Consider the following 24,801-nt stretch of genomic DNA (forward strand, 5'->3'; position numbering starts at 1 on the left):
ATATTCATTACCAGCCCTTTGTTTGTGCCCAGAGTTGACAAACTTCACTTTGGTAAGGTAAAATCCATCAAATACAAGTGTTTCCTATGACTGCGACAAGTTTAAATGACTGATTTATTGAAGTTGCAGGTTGTCTTCAGACATTGGGCAGCCATTGTTTGACCTTGGAAGGGTGTCTTCAGACTATAAGAACTAAAAATCAAACTTTTCCACACCCTTTTCCAAGCATTGTGGTATACTTCCTAGCACTAATTTTGATATTTTTCTAAGTATACCAGGTTGTTTTCAGACTGAAACTTCATTTCCAGCCACACAGTTATGCCCAAATGTGACCATTTATGAGTTTTGAGGGTCAAAATAATTCAAATGCAAGCATGTGACATGGCTGTGACCGCTTCCAGCCATTGATATTCATCATTTTTAGAGTGTCTTCAGACTTTTTGGAGCCATTTTCAGACTTTCAGAGGGTGTATTAAGACTTAAGAATCAGAAAATCAGACTCCAATACACCATTTAATGAGTATTTTCAGACATTGGAGGGTGTATTCAGACTCAGTCCTCAGAAAATCGGACTTTTATTACAACTTTGATATCAAATCAATCACTTTCAGAGTGTTTTTAAACCTCCGAGTGATATTTCCAAACCTGGGTATACAATTTTGGGCTCCAAATACCTGATTTTCTGAATTTACAGTGGTGTCTTCAGACTTATTTATTGCAATCAAACTTATCCTAAGTCTGAAAATCAGGTTTTCTTGAGGAGAGTTTTCCAGATTTCAATCCGGACCTTACCATTTTCCAGAATTGGCGTTACAATTTTCTAATCGGAATTATCCGGACAAGTCTTAACTCCTGTCTCTTGTGGTAGACAACCCTAGAAAATGCCTCATTGAGGCGGCTGCATATACTAAATATGAAGTCATATAGAAATTCAAAGTGGTAGGAACCTTGGTCAACTACTCACACAAAGCATCAGCTATTTGTTTAACCCAATAGATCTTATTTTGCCAGATAATATGGATGTATTGATACATCCACTTGTGATAAGTATCTGAAATAGGAGGTCCCTTTACTCTAGTGAGGAGAGTAATCGAGTCATCTACCTCATCAATGAAGTCATTTAGATGAATAGTCTCAAGCCATCTGGCAATAGTAGGCCTTGGAGTCTTCAGTCAATTATCATTAATGTTTCTTCTGCATTTATCTAAGTTGTTGTCATAGTATGTTAATGCTGATGGCATGTCAATATTGGCATATTGATCAACATTAGGGCACTTGAAGGTAGTATCAAAGAAATCCTCATCCAATTTGATGAGAGTCTTCTTCTCCTCTGTATCTTTAGCTGACCTACTTACTGGATCATATCTGTTAGCTAATGCTAACACAAACTCAGGATTATGTGTTGACATTGGGAAAGTTGCAACCAAATGAATGCCACTGTTGATGGTTGCCTCCATTTTGTAGACTGTGGCGGTTCTTTGACTCTCTTCAAGAAGTCTTCAAGATCTATGCATCCCTTATGTTGTCAATATTAGATGACACGGATGAGGACGGGAAGACCAGATGAGGGTCTTGCTTCTTGAACTTCATTGCTTTCTTGCTTGGCGATGGCTTCGTCATCTGACTATGACTGTAACTCCAACATTTGAAAAAAATCGTCACCATGCTTTATCTTATTAGAATCACCTTATTAGGATTCCAAAAAACCCAATTTGTTGATAGAACGAAATCCCTTTGAATGCAAACTAGATTTATATCTCCAATCTACATGTGTTTGGTTCTGGTGTAAACCGGGCTTAATAGTCCGATTTACACCAAAAATTGGTGAAAGGCATACAAAGTGCATTTCGGACTTATAGGTCCGATTTGCACTTGAGGGACTCAAAAATGAAAAATGGTGTAAATTGGGGTTGAAAGTTCGATTCGCACCTTGGGAAGATCAAACAATGGCAAATGGTGGCAATCAGGCTTTCAAACCCGATTTAAACCATTGCATAAAGCAAAGGAAATACTGCAATTTCATGGCAGGGTTATACCCTCGCCATGCACCATGTGAAAGCACTTGGGAAAACTACAAAATATGAAAATGGTGTAGGTCAGGGATATGGTCCCGACATACACCGTGAGCTGGGGATTCACTAAACATTGTTACCATGGAAATGGTGTAGGGTGGGGGTATGACCCCGACATACACCGAAAGGTGAGACTATGATGTATGTCGAGGCCATCACCCCGCCATACACCATAAGACAAAGCCCTCAAAAACAAACATGTCGGGTTTGTATGGTGTACGCTAGGATGACAAGCCCGACATTTACCGCAAAGAAAACACTGTGTAAGGGCATAGATAATGACGTGTGTGCGGAGGTAACACCCGCCATACACCAACGGAAAAGAACACGGTGTATGATGGATGTTAACCCCAAACACACACCATGATCGAAATCTCAAAAGTAAATAGGGAAAATCGATAAGAAGAATACCTAAAAGAGTTCAATTCGCTAAGTAACCAAAACCGCAAAGCCCTTGAAAAGAATAGATAAAAAGGATTTACAAAGGAGGAAATTAAAACAAACTCAAACTCACCAAATAATTAATTATGCAAGTTAAAGCGAAATAAATGTGTATTTCGGACCTATAAGTCCAATTTACACATTTAGACTAAAAAATGGTGTAATTCGGACTTATAGGTCCAAAATACATCATTTTGAAGAAAAGAGTGCAGTGTCAAATTTAAACTCCAATATTGCACCAAAAGACCCAAAGGTGGTGTAATGTCGGACTTAAAATCCGACTTTGCACCAAAAGATAAAAAAGATAATTAACTAACAAAACTAACATGGAGAAACAGCCACAAAGTTTCCCAATGACTAAGAGGCAGGCAAAAAGCCTCGACAAACAAACTCTTAGAGAAATGAGATCGAATTCGAATAAAGATTCGTAGGGGTTGTCTTGTTTTTAGCTGAAGCAAAAAACAAGGACAGCATGATGTTTATGAGATGCAATTATGTGATGATCCTATGATGCTTACATGATGCTCATGAGATGCATTTTATGTTTCCATATGCTCATGCTATGTATGATGTTATGACGCTTATATGATGTTACTATGATGCAGTTGATCTATATTTATATATGATCTTATGATGCAGATGTGATGCATGCTTATAGATGCATAATGCAATTATGACTTATGTTATGACAATTATGTGATGCACTTTATTTATGATGACGTTATGATTATATGCAAACTAATCTATTAATATGTAGGATGGATGCAGCATAATTTTTATCTATATGGTATGCACGATGTAGACTAACATATGATGATGCAGATGAACAGTACATGAAATGCATATGTTTTTGGTGTGTCATTATACTCAGTCATATGATTCTATACTACACAGGCTCAAGGAAGAACAAATGGAGGACACACGGGAAAGGGGGATGGAAGGTAGAAGATATGGAGGTGAAATGAGCTTTTTGTGCTATATCATCATTGAGCTTATTATGGAAAATTTATTGTGACCATCCAAATATAGGTTTGACCTAGATAGTCATTGTATCATTTGCATGGAGATCAGACAATCACAACACAAGGAATGCCCTTGTTCACACTAGACCCATTGTGTCCTCATATCCTTGGACAAGTCATTGTATTACTAAGAGACAATCCACAAACAACAATAGGTGATCATGCCCCATCTGAGCCACTCTAGTCATAGACATCCTTGAGAAGCATAGGAAACATGACAACACACGAGATCAAATCAAAAGAAAATCAAAGACTCGACACCAACATAAATTGAAATCCTCAAGTTATAAGTGTATCTTGCCACACATGTTAACATGTTTGATTTGGTCACAATGTTGTCATCCTGATAAAGGACTGATAATACTAAAAAACCCTGTTGTAGTCAAAGTCTGCCAAAAGATTGATTTGTTGAAAGCTCACTGTTGCTTGTGTCTCATCTAAAACCAACTTACTCCATCGAACCAATACTTTATTGCAGAGAAGAGCGAAAACTTTATTGTGGATCAGCGATGCAAATAATCTTTTATTGCAGATTGTGTGTGGAAAGAAGGAAGGAATGAAAAGACAATGCTCCTCAAAACATGCGATGCCAAGGATCCACTTCCATTACTATGTTTAGGATATGCCCCCAGTTATAGGTAGGACCTAATTTATTATGGGTGAAAGGAAAGGGTGGAAAGGGTTTAGTATGGATAGCGAACCAATCTTAGGTAGATGAATAACAAGCCATGATGGGAATGGACAGGTTTATTATGGAATGATAAGCTGTGAGTGTGTGCATAGTGAAAGGGCGAAACTGAATCTTGAAGGAGGGAGGAGCAAAAGTCTCTACACATGGTGCCAGTAACCCGATTTTCACCATGGTACTTGCCTAGGGCACCACCGAAGTAGTTTTCACCGTTGGACGAATTTATTTCTCTTTACTTTTTTTTTCGATTTTTCAATTTTTTTGTGTCACAAGGTGCCTGTTTGCTAGTTTTTCACCAAAGTGACGATTTTTTATTAGGATTCTCTGAAAAGCTATGTATAAGACTTGCGAAGGTGCATGTTGTTGATAGGATCATCCAATGGTTGTCCATCTGGTGTTGATAACCGATATGCACTTGAGCCATAAATTGCTATGATGACATAAGGACCAAGCCAATTCGGTTCGAACTTGCCCCTTTTTCCTTTGTCCTGTTGATTTTTGGGGTTTTCTCTTAGGACCAAGTCACCCACTTCAAATGTACGAGGTTTCACTCTATGCTTGTAATGGTGACCCATGCATTTCAGATGATTGAATGCAGTTTGTTAAGGCTCATCTAACAATTCCAAGTCCTGCAAGCGACAGACCATGTAGTCTTCATCACTAATAAGATCGGGTAGAGAGACCCATAAAGATGGTAACTCAACCTCAATGGGCAAGATGGCTTCAACACCATAGACAAGTCAATAGGGAGTAGCTCCAGTAGGTGTATTGACACTTGTGTGATAAACCCATAGGGCGGGATTAAGTTGGACATGCCAGTTGTGGCTAGCATCATCGACTGTCTTTTTAAGGATTTTGAGAATAGTTTTGTTCGACACCTCAGCTTGACTGTTACCTTGGGGATAGTATGGAGTGGAAAAGCAATGGTGAATGTGGAATCAGTCACAAAGTTCACAAACATCCTGGTTTTTGAAGGAACATCCATTGTCTGTGACGATGGAAATGGGAACACCGTATCGACAAATGATGTAATTGAGGATGAAAGTTGCAATTTGCTTACTGGTGATTTGGGTGAGAGGGACGACCGCAATCCACTTTGTGAAATACTCAGTGGCCATGATAATGAATTTATGGCTGTTGGAGAATGGAGGGTAAATCTTGCCAATGAGATCAAGTCCCCACTGACAAAAGGGCCATGGAGTAGCAATCGGTTGAAGTTCTTGTGTTGGTGCATTTATTAGGTCTCCATGAATCTGACACTACTTGCATTTCTTGACAAACTGATATGAGTCCTTTTCCATTGTAGGCCAGTAGTAACCAGTTCTCATAAGTTTCTTAGCTAAGATTGGACCACTAGAGTGAGCCCCACATATACCTTTGTGGACTTCACGCAATGCAATTTGAGCTTCCTCACTCTCTAAACATCTAAGAGTACCATCGAGACTCCATCAATAGAGTGTGTCGGCTATGATGACATAGCAGGAGGTTTGGTGGATGAAGGTACAACATTGATTGTTGGAAAGGTTAGGTGGAAAGGTATTATCGTGAAGCTAGATGAAAATGTTGCCGTACCAAGGGGAATCGAGACCAATAAAACATATTAATTCAGATGGAGTGATCTCATATGCAGGGACCAAAAGATTATCTACCAAGAACTCACAACGGGTCATGTTCTATGGCATGTAGATCAAGGAGGCAATGGTAGCCATAGCATCTGCAGCTCAATTATTCTCTCTTGGTATTTGCTCAAAGACTATCTCTATGAAATATTTCTTGAAATCGTCCACCATTTTCTTGTAAGGCATTAGTTTTTCATCTTTGGTTTGATAATCATCATTTGCTTGACGAGTCACAAGTTGAGAGTCCCCAAAAACATGAAGCTCTTGGATCTTCCATTGAACTGCAATCCATAGACCTGTTGTCAATGCCTCATATTCTGCCATATTGTTCGTGCAAGGAAAAGATAACCGATACGATTTAGGAATAGACCCCCTTGAGGTGTGATGAAGAGTATGCCATAATCTGGATTTGGTCACTGTGAAGATAGATTCATCCGGAAATTCTAATACAAGAGGAGAATCGTCGATCATTGGTGCATCTGCGAGTTGGTCTACAATGACTTGTCCTTTAATAGCCTTTCTGTCAACATATTCAATGTCAAATTCGCTTTACATCATTACCAATTTAGCAAAACTGCCTATAAGAGCTACTTTGTTGAGTAGATATTTCAATGGATCAATTCTTGCTATGAGTTTTTGTTTTGTGAGTTAACATGTAATGACGCAATTTTTGTGAAGCAAAAACTACGGTAAGACACACGCTCAATTGGAGTGTAATTAAGCTCGTATCCAACCAATATACGACTAATGTAGTAGATGGCTCATTCTTTTCCTTCATGATCCTGTTGCGCCAAAAGTGCCCCCAGTGTTGTCATTGTTGCTGATATATAGAGTAACAATAGTTTTCCCTGAATTGGTGGCATAAGCACTAGTGGATTCAAGAGATAGTCTTTAAAAAGTTGAAAAGCTAGTTGGCATTTGTCATCCCACTTAAACTTGATGTTCTTGTGAAGCAAATGTTGAAATGGATGACACTTATCTACAAGTTGTGCTATGAATCTGGCGGATTGACTAGAGCTTTCCTTGCAATGATCGGAGTTGACTGATATTCTTAGGAGGAGGCATCTCTAAAATTGCCCTAACTTTTGCTGGATCTACCTCAATACTTTGTTGTAAGACGATGTATCCTAAGAATTTCTGAGAGGTCACTCCAAAGACACATTTCTTAAGATTCAATTTGACCTTATATTTCTCCAAACAATCAAAAACCATTGCTAGGATATCCAAATGCTCTTCCTTTGTAATTGATTTTCCCAAAAGATCATCTACATAATACTCCATGGTAACTATTGTCATTTTATGACACCCTTGGTCCATCAGTGAGAACCGATCAGAGATATGTTCCATGGACCAATGCGGCCCCAGTTGATCAAGAAGAGAAGAATCATGAAGTGTGAAGTGTTGCCTTGTCCAGAGGAATTTCCTCCCTTGGCCTTTTCTTCTTCCCCGGAACTCTGGAACCCAGAGGTTCCGTAGTTCTTTGCCTTAGCCGCTTTCTTTCCTTCTCCGAAACTCTGAAACCCCGAGGTTCTGAGGTTCCCTTCCTTCCCTTAGCTTTTCTCCAATTCTGCGGAACTCTGGAACCCCGAGGTTCCAAAGTTCTTCCCCTAGCTTAGCCCCTCCTTTCCTTAGCCTTTCTTTTTCCCCGGAACTCCGGAACCCCGAGATTCCTTGTCCTTATTCTCCTTCCCTCTTCGGAACTCCGGAACCCGAGGTTCTGAAGTTCCCCTTCTCTCTTTATCCCTTTCCCTTTCTTCTTAGGAACTCTGGAACCCCTAGGTTCCGAAGTTCCTTTGAGCAGTTCCCTTCCCTTGCCTTTCCCGGAACCCCGAAGTTCCGAAGTTCCCTCCTCCCCCTTCTTCCTTCTTCTCCCCGGAACTCCGGAACCCCGAGGTTCCGAAATTCCTTCCCCTTTTGCCTTCTCTCTCTAGTTCCTTTGGAACTCCGAAACCCCGAGGTTCCGAAGGCGATTTCCTTCCCTTCTTCTCTCTATCCGGAAACCCCGAGGTTCCGAAGTTCCTTGCTCCTTCTCCTGTCTTCCTCACTTCGGGAGTCCAAACTTCCGAAGTCCTCGGACTTCCTTCCAACTGGCGACACTTCCGGATGGCATGATCGACACTCAAGGCTTTTAATGCTCCAACAGTTTTGGTGACTTGTGCACTTTCTTTTGTGGAGCCACAAGGGTGCATTAGGTGTTTTTGGCAGGATTTCCATCAAGGAGGTACGGGGCCATACTTGGTGACTTATGTCATGTCTGACTTTGGAAGGTTAGTCAGTCCACCTTCCTCAGAGTTGCCTTTGGTGGTATGGCTAGGTTGCTTGCATGTACAAGCCAAGTGCATGCACTTCCTTGCAATTCCAGACTGACATGCAGGGGTCATGATCACCATTGTAACCCGTTTTTTTATATAAGGCTGTTAAGCCTCATTGTAAAGGGTTCTCTCCCTGCTGCCTTGAGCTTTCCTATGCTCTTTCTCTTCTCTTGAAGATTTGTAACTATTTTTGCATTTCTACAATTGTAAGATTGGGTTTTGGCCTTATGATTTATTAAAAAATCACCATTCTTGCCTCCTTCTAACCTATGTATGTTGTGTATGCTTTTCTTACCTTCATCATAGGTGTATGTCTTGTGGATTTTCTCTCCATATATGTTGTGTTAACTTGTTTTCTGAGTGTGACTTGTGGGAATCCTTCTCCCCTCTTGAAACTTAGAAAACTCTAACCTCCATATATGCATTTGGGTCACTTATGCAATTGAAGTTGTGCATCTCTTGGGTTTTTTAGTTGGTTCCTTGTGCCGTTTCGGTAGGGAGAGAAACAATCTCTTATCTTGGTGCACCACCTCCTTTCATTTCAAGCATTCTCTCTTCCCTTTACCTCTGCAAATTGTTAGGATAGGCTTAAGGGTTAGTTTTGAAGTGTTGAGTTAGTTCAACACTTGTACTCGGATTGAGAAGGAAGTCAGCCTTCTTCGGAGATTCAACCCCCTTGCGCAAGGTCCCACACTTCGGGGTTGTTTCCATGTTTCACAAGGTTGCTGAGTTGATAGCTCAGCAAGGGTGCAAGCTTTTGTGATAACAGTAACATGCACGATGTCATGAAAATTTATTGTCATAGCTCTCCGATATGTGGCACCTGTGTTTTTCAATCTAAAGAGCATGACTTTCCAACAAAAGGTACCCCACAGACATGTGAATGTTGTCTTGTGTTGATCTTCAAGTGCTATCTTAATCTAATTGTATCCGGAGAATCCATCCATAAGTGATAACTTTGCATGTCCTGCTGTGAGATCGACGATCAAATCGATGTTCATGTTGTGACCTATTTCACACATCGCCCCATTGCAAATGGGGACCCCAGTAGTTTGCTTTTTATGGTAGACCACATCCTTCAAAGAAGATATCAACAATCATCATAAACTAGGATCCCACCACTTTCAAAAGATGGGGTGAAATGGAAGAAGATATGTACAAGACGCTTTACAAAGAATTAGAAGAACAACCTGATCAAGACCATATCACAATACTAGTAGAAAACTATGGAAAAGGCTTCAAGTTTCTACAAAAGATGGGATATGATGGAAAATGTCCTGTTGGCCTGCAAAAGAAAGGTATTGTGGAACCATTACAACCGAAATTAGTACCCAAAACACAACGGACAAAAGGACTTGGTTTTGCACCATTAAGATTATGTGGTCTTGATTCTCAAGCAACATTGCAAATCACCCATCCCACTTCCACTAATGAACAACAAAAAGAAAGACGCTATTCTACAAATTCAAATGAATGGTAATGGGGTTCTGACAAATCATCCAGTAATTATGAGCTAGCAAAAACTTTTAGAGAACTTGGTGAACCCATCGAAGAAGAAAAATTTAGAGAACTATTCAAAGTTGGTCAAGCATCATCAAATTCTACATCTCAAGATAAGACAAATAGTGGTGAAGCATGGATAAAGACCTTTTGTGATCCTAAACCCTATATGTCTTGAGGCTCTAGGCGAAAACTGCAAAAAGTGAGAACTCCCATTGTTGAGTGTCCTTGTAGTGATGTTGATTTAGATTCTCTTACGATCGAGATTGATGAGGAGAGTACTAGTCATGACCCCGATGAGTTCATTGACATACTTGACGATTCTTGTGTGTTTACCCTTACACCTACCGACTTTGAACATACTGATGGCCTTCCCCTCATTCACCCTCAACTTATTGATTGGGACCAATAAGGACCTCCACAACTTGATACATTCCAAAATGATGAGGCCTTCATTAATTACCTTGGTATAAGAGATGATCTCCCTCTTGGGGACCATAATACAGGATACACCATTGAACTCAATAGTGTGGCATACTTTGGAGAGGGTGCCAAACCTTTTAGTTGCAAAAATATTAAAATAAAAACAAGTAATGGGTCTTTTAGTGAAAATTGCACTGCGGCGCTTTTTGACCCCCAAAAAATAAAAAGGATGCATTCGGTGGTGAAAACCTCTCTGAGGTGCCGGAGGATGGAAGTTTTGACACCCTCCCCATGACATCATATCAGGAAAAGACATCTATGTTGATTGAAGAGACCATAAAAAACATTGGGACAGAAGGAGTATCACATTACACCTTCCTCGCACAATCATTGACAGAAATTGAAGGGCCAAAGTTCAAAAAGTTTTTCACAGAGAGATAAATTTTGCATGGTCGTACGTAGATATGCCCGATTTAGATCCTAATTTGGTTATGCATCACTTGACAGTTACTCCAGGCGCCAAACCAGTTAAACAAAAATTGCGTAAGATGCATCCACAAGTGGCATTACTAGTGAAAGTTGAGCTTGAAAAGTTGTTGGATGTTGGCTTCATTAGGCCAATCAACTATCCCAAATGGATTTCCAATCTTGTACCTGTTAGCAAACCAGATGGCAACATAAGGATATGTACTGATTTCAGAGACACAAACAAGGCTTGTCCCAAGGATGACTTCCCATTACCAAACATCGATTTGATCGTCCATCTCACAACAAGCCATGCAAAGTTATCACTTATGGAAAGATTCTCCAGATACAATCAGATTTAGATAGCACCTAAAGATCAACACAAGACAACATTCACATGTCCGTGGGATATCTTTTGTTGGAACGTCATGCCCTTTGGATTGAAAAACACAGGTGCCACATATAAGAGAGCTATGACAACAATTTTTCATTATATCATGCATGTTACCATGGAGGACTATGTAGATGATCTTTTGGGAGAATCAATTACAAGGGAAGAGAATTAGGATGTCCTAGCAGTGGTCTTTGATTGCTTGTAGAAATATAAAGTCAAATTGAATCCCAAGAAACGTGTCTTTGGAGTGACTTCCGGGAAACTCCTAGGATACATTGTGTCACAATGAGGTATTGAGGTAGATCCAACAAAAGTCAGGGCAATTTTAGAGATGCCTCCTATGAATATCAATCAACTTAGATCCTTGCTAGGAAAACTCTAGTCAATTCGTAGATTCATGGCATAGTTCACAAATAAGCGTGTCCCATTTCGATATTTTCTTCACAAGAACATCAAGTTTAAGTGGGATGACAAATGGCAACAAGCTTTTCAACTACTTAAAGACTCTCTTGAATCCACCAGTGCTTATGCCACCAATTCAAGGAAAACCATTGTTACTCTGCATATCAGCAACAACGACAACACTGGGGGCACTTTTGGCACAACAAGATCATGAAGGAAAAGAACGAGCCATCTACTACATCAGTTGTACATTGGTTGGATATGAGCTTAATTATACTCCAATTAAGCGTGCGTGTCTTGTCGTACTTTTTGCTTCACAAAAATTGTATCATTACATGTTAATTCACAAAACAAAGCTTTAGCAAGAATTGATCCATTGAAGTATCTACTCAACAAAGCAGCTCTCACAAGTAGGTTGGCTAAGTGGGTCATGATGTTAAGCGAATTTGACATTGAATATGTTGACCGAAAGGCTATAAAAGGACAAGTCATTGCAAACCAAGTCAAAGATGCACCAATGATCGACGATTCTCCTCTTGTATCAGAATTTCCGGATGAATCCATCTTCACAGTGACCAAATCCAGATTATGGCAACTATATTTTGATGGATCATTTACTCAACATGGAGCAAGAGCAGGCATACTCTTCATCACACCTCAAGGGGATTCTATTAAGAAATCATATCGGCTATCCTTCCCTTGCATGAACAATATTGTAGAATATGAGGCATTGACAACAGCTCTACGAATTGCAGTTCAGTGGAAGATTCAAGAGCTTCATGTTGTATCAGTTAATCTTATTTTCTTTGAGCCAATGCTACAGGCTGCATTGTCTCAAAGAGGGGCAAAATGTAGACACATAAAATTGTCCTAGCCTAATTATTTTATCCTCAGCCTTCTATTAATTAAATAGATTTTTTATTTATTTGATTAATTCACTAATCCTCTTCTAGACCTTCCCTATTTAAATAAATATTTTTATTTATTTAAATTATCCGGCAAAGGCCTGACTTTGCACGGCTTGTACGATGACTCCCACAACGATATTTTGACAAAGCATTATTTCTTTGCTATTTGGTTGCTGTTACAGAGCTTTTGGAGGCGGCTCCATAACATTTTGAGTACAGATTCCTGTATAATCTTAAGCATTTTTGCTTTTAGTGTTTCTCCAGGTTTTGAGGACAGAATTTTGGGGTTGAGTTTACTTTTTCTTTTGGTCTTTATTTTTTACTTGACAAAAAGAATGCAGGATGTGGGGACAGCCTAAATGGTTGAGGGAAAAATTGGTGTGAAAAAGGAGGGAGTCTCTAAATTTTTTAGTTTGATTGCAGGGATGGGAGCGGGAAGTTTCATACTGTCCTCAAGTTCCTAAAATGTCCCAAACAGGGGAATGTGTCAATAGCCTTAGGGACATGTCCCTGGAGAAGCTGCAATTTTATTAAAATACATATTGGACAATGATTTAACTCTAAAGCTGCAATGAGAATGTTTACCTCTTAAGAGCAGCATTTAAGTCTGGTTCCTCCTTGTAATTGAACGCATCATCAAAACCTAGCCTGTTTTTCAGTAAGTCCACCTGCATGACACAAAGAGATATAAAATCCGTATAATTATGAATGCAATTCATATCTGAATACATTTTAAGTCAATCATTCATTTCTTGGGCTAACATAATTGATCATGATTTCAGGTTAGTGAGAGTTAAGGATAAATTGCAATGGGATGCTTATTGAGCACTCACATTCATAGTGTGCTCTGGGAGGTACATAAGGATCTAACTCTTCTATCCCTCATAGTTTGGGTGACCTATGTCATACTCCATTGTAAAGCCTACTTGTCCACCTATGTATGCTCTGCAGTTAGCAGGCCTTACTACTTGGGCATCAATATCTATAAATATTGCTGTACTCTTCCATTCAGTAATCTATTAAATGAAATTGTGCATATTTGAAATTCTGGTTCCTACCGTGCCATATGAAATGATATAGCTTTTCAATTTCAAATGATAGAAGACAGAAACTGAAAACATGGAAGAGACAAAAACCAACAAGAAGTAGCTCAATGTCACCTTTTCTTTGCTTCCAGCACTCCCAACAACATAACAACCATGCAACTTGGCAAATTGGCCAACAAGCTGACCAACTGCTCCAGCAGCTGCAGAGATATAGACTGTTTCCCCTGGTTTAGGGGAGCTCACCTTAAAAAAACCAATATAAGCTGTGTGTCCAGGCAGTCCTGCAACCCATCTGGCATTAGAAAAGAATAATGGTTCTTAATTGTCTGCATAAAAGGAAAATGAGACTTTTACCCTCAGAATAAGTTATCCATTTATTCAAGGGTTTCATTAAATCAAAAGAAGCCTACAGATATTTCTAGTTCAGACAATGCATGACCAGAGCTGGCAGTTTTCATGTACCAAATTTTTAAAGATCATTGTAAATTGTCACTCAAAAAGAATACAGTTTGCATCATTGATATCAAAGCATGCAATATCTCAGTAATAACAAGACACAATTGCTCACGCCTGATATAGTTTACGTATTCGTCTAGGAGGGAAAGCTCCTCTTATCTTAGAAATTAAAAGCATTTATAGATAATTAGAGACATGAAGCTGACTACTGGTATCATTTTACACAACTGATTTATTTTAATCATGTCTAAGATTGCTATTATTATTAAAGGCACTCACTGTTTTCTTCAAGTTTTTTTAATTGCTTTTTCAGGATTCAGGATAACATGTCCATAACAAAAGAAGCCTGGAGGTAATAACAGGTATTTCTAGTTCACATGAAGCATGACCAGAGCTGACAGTTTTCATGAACCAAATTTTTAAAGACCATTGTAAACTGTCGCTCAAAAAAATTTCAGTTTGAATCATTGATATCAGAGCATGCAATATCTCAGTAATAACAAGACACCATTTCTCATGCCTGATATAATTTATATATTCAACCATGAGGAAAACCGAAAAGCTCCTCTTATCTTAGAAATTAAAAGCATAGATAGATATTTATGGGCATGAAACTGAGTACTGCTACCATTATTTATTTTAATCATGTATTAGATAGCTATTAAAGCCACAAATGTTTTTTACTAAATTTCTTAATCATCCTGTCACTTCTTTCTTCAAGTTTTTTAATTCATATTTCAGGATTCAGCATAACATGTCACTACTTTCTTCAAGTTTTTTAATTCTCAAAAATGATGCATAGTTCAAAAACATTACTCACAGTACATGAATGACAACTTATATACATATGAATGGTATAACTTATACACTAGGGCAATACAAGGACACAGAAATGTGCTGCTGAGTTTACGAAAAGGATTTATTATCGCACACAATGGTATACATAGACTAAGGAAAACATAAAATTTTGTCAACAGAAGCAGCCATGAAATGCATTCCTTATGACATTGCATTTGATTCATGATATCTATTCTACAACACAATTCACTTAAAAGAAAGTCATCCTATTCATAGAAGTAAAATTATACATGTTAGTATACACTATTAAATGCATTCTAGGATTATCGATAGAGAAACTATGGACCACAAAGCTATTTACGCAATGTTAGGAAAGCTTCTTTCTAGAATATATTTAATGGTAATAATGAAATAATCATGGACCAAAAAACCAAGTTCAGACATGTCATTTACGGAATGCAATCTAATACAGAAAGATTTTGAAAAATGGCAAATGCCTATTATGCCATACCTAAAGCCCCTATATAGTAGGAAATAGGCACATCTGTATGTAGGATCTTTCGCATGCCCCTGCCCTCTGGTATTATACTGTATTCTTCCCATCCAGTAAAGCCAGCTACCAAATCCCCCTGTTTGAATTCTGGATGATTTGATATTACAACCTTGGAGATTCCGTGGCCATTGATAACCTGCACATGTTCTCAAAGTTCTCAGTATTGGAAAAGAATCCTATGAGTGTTTCATCTTTGATTATTTGCCTTGTACCAAACAAGAGAAAGGAAAATATACCATTCTACAGTGCAGCAAGGGGTTAAAAACATTGGTCCCCAAAGATGTGTCCCAGGGGGTTTTCAAACATTTCCTGAAAGTAGCACATTTCAAGGATCGGGGGACAGGGATAGAACATTATCATCCTGTCTCCACTTTTCCTCAGAATTTGGGGATGTCCAAAGGACACTCTTTCACTATGGGGTATGTCTCTGAGGAATGTCCCATATAGGGGTACATGAAGGCATACTGATTCCTGTGGACGTCTTGACATCCCTTACAAAAATGCTCTGAAAAAAATAAATTTAAACATGAAAAAAAGTTCTGATCTAAATGCTGCAGTTTCTTATTTCTGCCATTTCATCATTTTAAATTTCTGATACAGCTCCCCAAACAAACTTTTTCTGCTCTTTGAATGGTGCTCCTGCTGTTCTAGTGCAGAAGAGACCTTCTTATGCATTCAGAAGACTGAAACAACTGAATATTTTCTGCTATATGCTCCTGTACCTGCCTTTACTCTGCTGTTGCCTACTGCAAAGGGTGAATGAATATGAAATAACAATGATTTTACCTTTTATATATAGCATATTTTCTCATGATCTGATCAGGTCAGCCATAGTTCTACCCATAGTTGAAAAATTCGGACTTCACAATAACTCGGCAGGCCCAAAAATTTTAAAAACTTGGGACTCGACAAAAACTTGGCAATTTTAACAAACATTTTAAAATACATATTTTTTTTTAAAAAGAATCTTATAAAACACACATATTACTAAATTTGTTGAGCATATTACTAATTTCCATCATATATATTAGAGCTTAATACATATCATAGTCCAAAAAACAAGTTCAACATCTAAATGAGTTACAATGCCACTTCCACTAGCCATATCATATGTAGAAGTTGCCCCATCTAAAGATATTTTTGGCAGGTTGTGTAATAATAATGTCTATGTAAGCACACTCAAAGAGTCATATCCCAATTCCTCCTCACCCCCTCATTGTAATCAAGTTTCTTATTTGATGGATCCAATAACAAATGGGGATTTGGGAGTGGAGACCTATTGGTGTGGTTTTTATGCACGCTCAACTCAAAATAAAATACCCACAAATATCCTATTCTCTCTTGATCAAAATCTTCTATGTGCTAAACAGCTGAACTATGTGATCACAAAGACGACTCCAAGCTTCCCAATTCATATAGATGGTCTTAGATGGTTCGTTGTGATTTGCTAGTAATCTCAAGGGGGACTTACATAATTGTTCGAGGAGCTGACCAATCTAAAGATTCTGCTGATTCCTAACTTTTTTTTTTTGGAATGATTTTGCAATAAGCTCTTTACAATCATACTTCTATTGAGATTTGGAAAAAACAAGCAAAAGAATGATGGTTTAGGAAGATAATTCTAACCCTAAGCTAATCCTATGAACTCGGGAGACAAAAATTGCAAAAGTGGAATTTAAACGAATTATTGTTTCGCCAAATTCAACAACTACACAAGAACGGTGCTATCTACTAGGGAATTCAAATGATTTTCATATCACTGATATTCCCCAACATATAGAACAATGAATATAGCAATAGAAGTTAATTTTTCATTTACTAGTTCAAGCTAACTTTGCAAAATAATTGAAAATCATCCAATTATAGACAGTATGAGCACGTCAACTCCACATTAAGCAATTTTTATCAAATCCTTCATTCAATCTACCAACTTGAAAATGAAATCTATTCTAATGAGAGCTGAGAAACCATGCTAACTTGCAAAAGTGGACAAAGATTCACCAACAATTGAACAATGAACCATGTTTATTGCTTAAGAAATATCACTACAACAATTTCTTCGAAATCTCTCATATCCCAAATGAGAAAAGGAGGGTTTATATAGATACCCTATTACAAAGCAATGGCCCATATTGATCCAAGATCAATGGCCAAGATTGAAACCCTAAACCCTAATTAAGGCAGGCTACGATAGTTACCCAAATTGGACCAATGAGAAATAAACAACTATTAAATCCATCTTTCTTCTAGAGGTGGGTGTCCCTTATCCTCTTCCTTGGCAGCAAATTCCATGAAACTAGTCATTATTGGCCCCAGCTCTTCCATTGGGACACTTGGCAGAATGTCAATCTTGTACTCCATCAAGTCCATCCCATCTGTGACATGTAGCAAAAGTGGCTATCCAATCAATTTCTACTTTTTGAAAACCATCCTCAATGGACAGAAATGAGGATGTTGTGCTGAAATGATATTTCTGGATTGAATTTGTGGAAGTGAAGAAGTTGCTTTGAACTTTGGCTTTTAGGTTCTCTACATCCATGTACTTGTCTCGAACTATTTCCTACTCAAGCACATCAGAGACTATGACGAAGACCTTGTCTTGGATTGCTTTGATTGTTTCTTCTATTTTGGCACCATCAATCCTCATCTTTTCAAAGGAATATTTATGGATTAAGGAACATTTCTTTGCCTTCTTTTCTTGAAGTCTTTGAGGTCCACACGGCCAAGGTTGGTATCTCCAACCTTCTTCCACTTTGTCACGATCTTGGATTCCGGTTGTGGTCCTTTGTTACTGAACTTCATTTGCGCCTTTCTGGAAATCCCTGCTTGAGTTGACATCTACCACTTGAAAATCCTGAAAAATTTTAAGTTAAAAACCATAAGGGGATTTGATGTTAATTTCCAGCCTAGAGTGCAAAGTTTGAAGGAATTTTCAAAGGATAATTCTTATTTAACTTATGAAATTCTAGGAATTAGACTTAGTAAAATTTTGGAAATTGAAGCATTTGCCCTTAAAAAGCATAAAAAAGCGAGATGATGATAAAATTTGAAGAATTTGAAATGAAGTTTCTCATGCACTTCTTGAAGATTAGAAATTCCGATTGAAAATCTGAAAGAAATTTGGAATTCCGAATGAAAATCTGCCCTCAATCCTTAGTAAACCTAAGAATTTTGATAAAATTCCCTGAATTGCTTAAGGAATCACTTTCAAATTTGCCTCCAAGTGTGGAAATTGGCTTTAAAATTCTCTTGGAAGTTGTCCTGTACCTGCAATTTACTTCAAATTTTGCTTTGAAGTTTGAAAGAAAATTATTTCCTGAGCCGCAACTTTCAACTTTGAGAAGTGATTTGTGAATGAATTGCCAATGCTCGTGTTTATAGAAAGGTCGAATGAATCTGATCTTGTTTTGAGCATCAAGTCAAACCTCCTTTTTCCTTTTTTGCTTTCATGATCTTAGTGGCGATCTCTCGTGTTTTTTTCTCTAGAACCTTCTCTTTGTGGCAACTTTTGACTTCTTTCAACACTTCCACACTTAGCCAAATGTCTATAGTTTTGAATTTTTCACATAGCCAAATTTTCAAGAGCTTTGAATTATTTTTCAGCACTTAGGCAAATTTTACCTCATCTCCCTTGGGCGGCCTTAGTTGGCAATCAAGGAGTTTCTTCCTTAGGCATTGGATGATCTTCATGTTTGAACAAGAATTTTTCACCTAGGCAAGGTGGGGCAGACTTCATGTTTGGTTGAGAAATCCTCATACACCTAGGGCAGACTTGGTGTCATCTCAAGGAATTCCTCATGCATGGCAAACTTGGCACTTGCTTGGGAAGTTTCCTTCATGGCTTAAGGGCGGACTTGCTGTTGAGATAGGAAATTTCATTACTAGGGAAGGGCAGACATAATGTTAAGATAGGAAATTTCCACTCTTGGAGGGTGAACTTCACACTTGATTTTAAGATTTTTGCTTTAATCCACCAATACTTAGCCAAAATTTTCGAGTTTTTCTCCAAGGTAACTAATTTCTTATCCTCTCCTTGGGCAGACTTCATGCTTGGTTGAGGAATTTCCATCATGTTGGAGCGAACTTCATATGAGATCAAGGAAAATCCTCAATACTTAGCCATTTTCTTGAATTCCTCCTTGAGCAGACTTCATGTGAAAAAAGGAAAATCCTCATTCTTGGAGCGGACTTCAGTGCCATCAAGAATTTTCACCAAGCATTGGCGAACTTCAATGCCATCAAGGATTTTCACCAAGCATGGGCGGATTTCAGTGCCATTAGGAATTTTCACCAAGCATGGGCGGACTTTAGTGCCATTAGGAATTTTCACCAAGCATGGGTGGACTTTGGTGCCATTAGGAATTACCAAGCATGGACGGACTTCTCTTGGAATCAAGAAATTTTTCCATGGATAGACGGTCTTGATGATTAAACAAGGGATATCTTGATCCAAGCTCTAGACTTAGCCATTTTCTTATGATCTTCAATTAGCTTTTTGGAAATTATCCTCTGGATTCGAAGATGGTTCTCTCTTGGCTCGACATTTTTCCTGACTTGATGACCACCCATGATCCCGAAAAAAGAAAAAAAGCAACTTTCTATTTTTAGAAAAGAGCAAAACAAAAAATCAAGTTCCCGGATTGGCCTCAAAATGCCAAAAACAGAACTTTCTAAATTTAGAAAAAGCAAAAAACTGCAAATTTCCTAAAAATAGGAAGTTGTTAGAATTGATCCGGAAAAATTGCGATTTTACTCCTTCAAACTATCTGAGCACATCCGTAGCATCAGAACACCCTTTTGACCACTCTTTCTCCTTATTGATTTTGATGACTCCAAATTTTGAAAAACTTGACTCATTTGCAAAGGGCGAGAGATTGGAGACAAAACCCTAAGACACCAAAACACTACTCTTAAAAGCGAAAAGAAGGGGGTCCCCATTAGCAGTGGGGCGATGTGTGATTACGTCACAACATGACCCCAATGGGGTTGAGGGGCAGTGCTCCTCATGTGGGTCTGGGGGCATTGCCTCCAACGGGGTTAAGGGGCAATGCCCCTTGTGGGCAGCACCCCTCACCACCAAACCCAAATTAAGGGATTTGAAACATTCATCACCAATGAAAATTATGTTTTTTTAATTGCAAGCAAGAAAAACCAAACTATATAAATTTAGACAAGATTTTCAAGGAAAATTCAAGAATTTTTGAATTTACTAATGAGTTTTTCAAGGAAAAATTGCCACAAGTTTTACGAAAACTCGTCGGCAAGTAGCTCACCTAGCAAATTGACTCATGAGTACTCGGCGCATTTTGCAAATATAGTTCTACTCTTTTATAGCTAGGTTGGCCCTTTGAAAACATTTCTTTTTTTTTTACATTTAAAAATTCACAACAATGTAACGAAAATATGTATCAAACTCATTTTTTTATCTATGATGTGTGCTTAACTCTAATTTTGATATGTATATGAAAGAAATCAGTAATATGCATGTTTTTGAAGAATAATTTATAGAAATATGCTAGAAAAAAAATTATATATATATATAGCCATCCCCCAATTGTCCCCAGACTTTTGAAAATAATTCGAGATCCTTGACAACCCACCCCTCTATTAGGTTCCTAGTTATATGATATTATAATGTATGTAGGTGCATGGAGATGCCAACATGTGGCACACATCCTTTAAGTTAGTTAAATCGGCTCATGTGGATAACTTGTGTAAGTTATATCAGGTGATGAGTAGGCCTTCAGTGGGATTAACCCTCCATTATATTATTAGGTCTATATAGAGGAGGTAATTATCATTGTCAAGCTATGTGCTGTATATGATTTTGTGCTTGAGATCTCTTGGAGATATATTATGAATTTGACTTCTTAGATAAAGAGTATTGTATGGTGTTAAACTACCTCAAAGGTTTATTCTACTTTTGCTTATATTGGATATTAGGGCATATTGGCCCATATCTTGTGTTGTGTGAGATTTATCTTCTACATTGAACTATTACAATAATTATATGTGTGGATCTTATCAAGTGATATATCATATTAGAGATATGAGTTAGGCAAAGGTGAGGACAAAACCCTAATGTTTTGAGATTTGCTTATATCTTTCAAATGGCTGCAATTTTTTCTACAATTTTTTTCACTAAAATTTGAGGATCATCTAAGGAAGCTACAACCCAAAAATCAGGTTTAGAGTATCAACATTAAGAGTTATTGTATTTTTATGATTTTTCATATCTTCACTTTCTAAGCTGCAAATCAAGGAATTTTCTTATATTTTACAAATTTGGGAAGTTTGGCAAAATTTATTGCATTTTTATATTTGTTTTTAATTCTAAGCCAAAAATTCATGACTTGATTAAATCAAAGTTGGGTATATAGAGGAAATTTAAAAACCCTAGTTTCAATGGGGATTCTTGAGTTTGATGGAAGTGGAGAGGCATTAGAATGGTGGCAAAAATATAAAAGAGCTCATGGTAAAAGTGAAATAATAAAGAAACAATTATCCTTCAGCAAAAGCAGCGAACATCACCATTGGATAGTCATGAGTAAAGAGGCACGATAACAAGATTAGACTAATAATGATTACTATTTGAAGATAGACAATTATGTGTTAGGGAAGGGCATAAAGTACGATTTGTTAAGGCAACAAGTAGTTGGAAAAGAAGAGATTAAGTTTTAAAGAGGAGACACCACCTTTCATGAGGAAGGTCCACCTCAAACAACACCTCCTTTCAGCAATATAAGAAGGGAGGACGAGATGATGGAGGGGGGATCATCAGGAATAAATATAAGAACACCTATGCAGATATCCACATCACTCAGCAATAAATATAGTAACAAAGGCAGATTGAATCATCAAGGAATCAGCATTTAATTGGAAAACACATCATCAGTCCTCTGCAGTAAATCACCATCAATCAGATCATATCAGAACTGTTATTAAGTTACAGGCACACACACACACAGACATATACATATACATACATACATGTCCTTATGCAGAATTTAATAGTAATATTAATATAGACTGCAATATGTATGAAAGCCATATATATATATTAATATTACTATTAAATTCTGCATAAGGACATGTATGTATGTATATGTATATGTATATGTATATGTATATGTATATGTGTGTGTGTGTGTGTGTGTGTGTGTGTGTGTGTGTGTGTGTGTGTGTGTGTGTGTGTGTGTGTGTGTGTGTGTGTGTGTATAACATGAGAAGTTATATACTCATAGTCTAGTCCTTAGTCTTCTGCTAATGCGTACGTAAGGATTGGAATGATTGTGTAGGGAAAGGCAGTCTAAATCCTCACAAGTCAGGCAATTCCAAGATGGGTAAGGATATGTATTTCCAATGCCTTGAGGGAGAGTCCCGAGATGGGTACGAACATGCATTCCCAATGCCTTGAGGGAGCTTGCTTGTAGATGGTCTCTAAGCACCCTAGCACAATAATTTTCCCTTCTCAGTTTGGGCTAGAGAAGTAACAGGGATAAGACCTTGATATATAGGGTTTTAGAATTGTATTATTAAAAAATAAATGCCTATTAATCTAAACATTTAAAGTGAGATGTTATAATATTTAATGATGCATTCAATAATATAGATCAATTGTTGATAAACAGCCTGCCTCCAAGTAGGGGACATCACAATGAGAAGATTAAGGATAAAGTATTTGTACTTTTGCTCCAAAAAGGGAAGATTCAATCCTTCAATATAAATGTATTCAAAAGGTGAAGGTCATTGTTTTTGTATACCTAGCAGCAAGTATAACTTCATCAACAAAGAATTATCCAAGAAAACACAAGTACAAGCAAGAACATCAAGGATAATCAAGTAGTAGGTAAGGATATTCAAATTTTTTAATACTTGAAGCTCTATATGGATAATATGTTTTGCATTCAAAATATTCTACTTTGGATATGGATGGGTTGGATATTGTTATTGGTTATTATTGGTTAGAATCTTTGAAAACAATAAACATTAATGTGAAAAAGAAGTTCACGAAACTTTGGTATAGGAGGAAAAAGTTACATTACAAGATAGTACACACAATGATGTCCAAAGGAAAGTCAAGGAAGAGAAAGTTCAAGACCTACAAAAGATTGCACCAATGAATCAGAGGACAAACAAGAGTGAGATGTAGAGAAAAAAGAGAAGACAAGTAATTCTCTTCACGAGACAACAAAAAAGGTGGCAAAAAATGGTGAAGAATCAGATAAGGGTGCACTATATAAGCATCAAAAAATTTCCGAGAGACAAGAATAATGGAGGAAACCATCATGGAGGTATGATAATACATGGAATCAACAATCCAATCACTATAGACCTACATGGAATCAAAGGAACAACTACAACAATCAATGGTATCACTGAAGTAATTACTATTCACAGCAGCAAAAAAGGACTGATTATGATAAGGAATAGAACCAAATGGGTGCATCAAAATATGGATCAAGGATGGGATCTAAGTATTGTCAAGATAAAACTACTACAAGAATCAACTATGGATGGTTGAATGATTGGTTATGGCATCATATTTGTAATGAATTGTGTCAATCAAGCTATTTGGCTTCTTCTCATGTTCCATGGATAAAACATGTCAATGAGGGATGGCATGTTAGGTACCTATGGATCTTATATTATAATGTATGTAGGTGGATGGATATGCCAACATGTGGCACAAATCTTTAAATTAATTATATTGGGTCATGTGGAAAAATTGTATAATTAATTATATGGCCTTCATTGGGATTTCCCCTCCATTATATTATTAGGATGTCTCTATAAAGGAGGTAATTATCATTGTAAGGATATGTGTTGTGTATGATATTGTGTTTGGGACCTCTTGGAGATATAGCATAATTTGACTTCTTCTATTAGAAGTATTGTATGGTGTTACCTTACCTCAAGGGTTTATTCTATTTTTGCCTACATTGGATATTAGGGCATAGTGACAGACAAATATCTCATATTGTGTGAGAAGTCTATCTTCTACATTGAATTATTGGAATTATTATATGTGTGGATCTTATCAACCCTAGTCCCTTGATCATGAAAACTTGGAGAAACATGGGTTAAAACTTAAAAGAGTGTAAAATTATATAAACTTGTCTATGTAATTAAGGGAGAGAATGAGGTGATGTGTCATGTCGCCTTTTGGGAATTAATGCCACGAAGAATATCTCTAGTCTATTTCTATTTCCCATAGGCTAAAGGGAAAAATCAAGGGAAATAAACTTTAATATTATTTTAAGTTGGGCCAAACAATTTTTAATTTAAGGAGACAACTTCAAAAATATTATTAAAATAAAATAAGTGATTTTAAATATATATAAAGATAAAAAGATTTTTTTAATATTAAAAATAAAATAACAAGTACTTTTAAGTATGAATTGGAGGAAAATTTAATCAAGGACCTAGATTGGAAAAGTAAGAGGGTGCCTAGCCTCATTTGGTATCTTGATTTCAGTTTGGCATTCTTTTATTGGGATCTTTGGCATTTGAGTTTTGACATTCAAGGATGAAAACCCTAGGTACATTTGGGGTTTGAGAGAACGGAAAGCCTCTTGATTCCACATTTTAGATCAAGGACGAAAACCCTTGTTTCTCATATTGAGTGATCCATACAAGGATCACAAATGAGCTAATTTGTTGAGGATTTAAAGACATTTTTTCAGTTTGAATATTTCATCC

At 37.4% G+C, this 24,801-nt stretch overlaps 1 protein-coding gene across 1 annotated transcript in view; it reads right to left on the bottom strand.

The window, feature by feature from the left end:
• LOC131055022 (2-alkenal reductase (NADP(+)-dependent)) overlaps positions 1 to 24,801 on the bottom strand; it is a 47,826-nt gene that overhangs the window by 13,524 nt on the left and 9,501 nt on the right. Inside the window, exons 3-5 of the mRNA XM_057989631.2 lie at positions 15,058 to 15,235; positions 13,407 to 13,573; positions 12,832 to 12,914 (exon numbers count right to left, since the gene is read on the bottom strand). Of these exons, the coding sequence (XP_057845614.2) occupies positions 12,832 to 12,914; positions 13,407 to 13,573; positions 15,058 to 15,235 (428 nt within the window). The remainder of the gene's footprint in view (positions 1 to 12,831; positions 12,915 to 13,406; positions 13,574 to 15,057; positions 15,236 to 24,801) is intronic.

This window comes from Cryptomeria japonica, chromosome 6 (assembly GCF_030272615.1).
Source record: "Cryptomeria japonica chromosome 6, Sugi_1.0, whole genome shotgun sequence".
NCBI classification, from domain to species: Eukaryota; Viridiplantae; Streptophyta; class Pinopsida; order Cupressales; family Cupressaceae; genus Cryptomeria; species Cryptomeria japonica.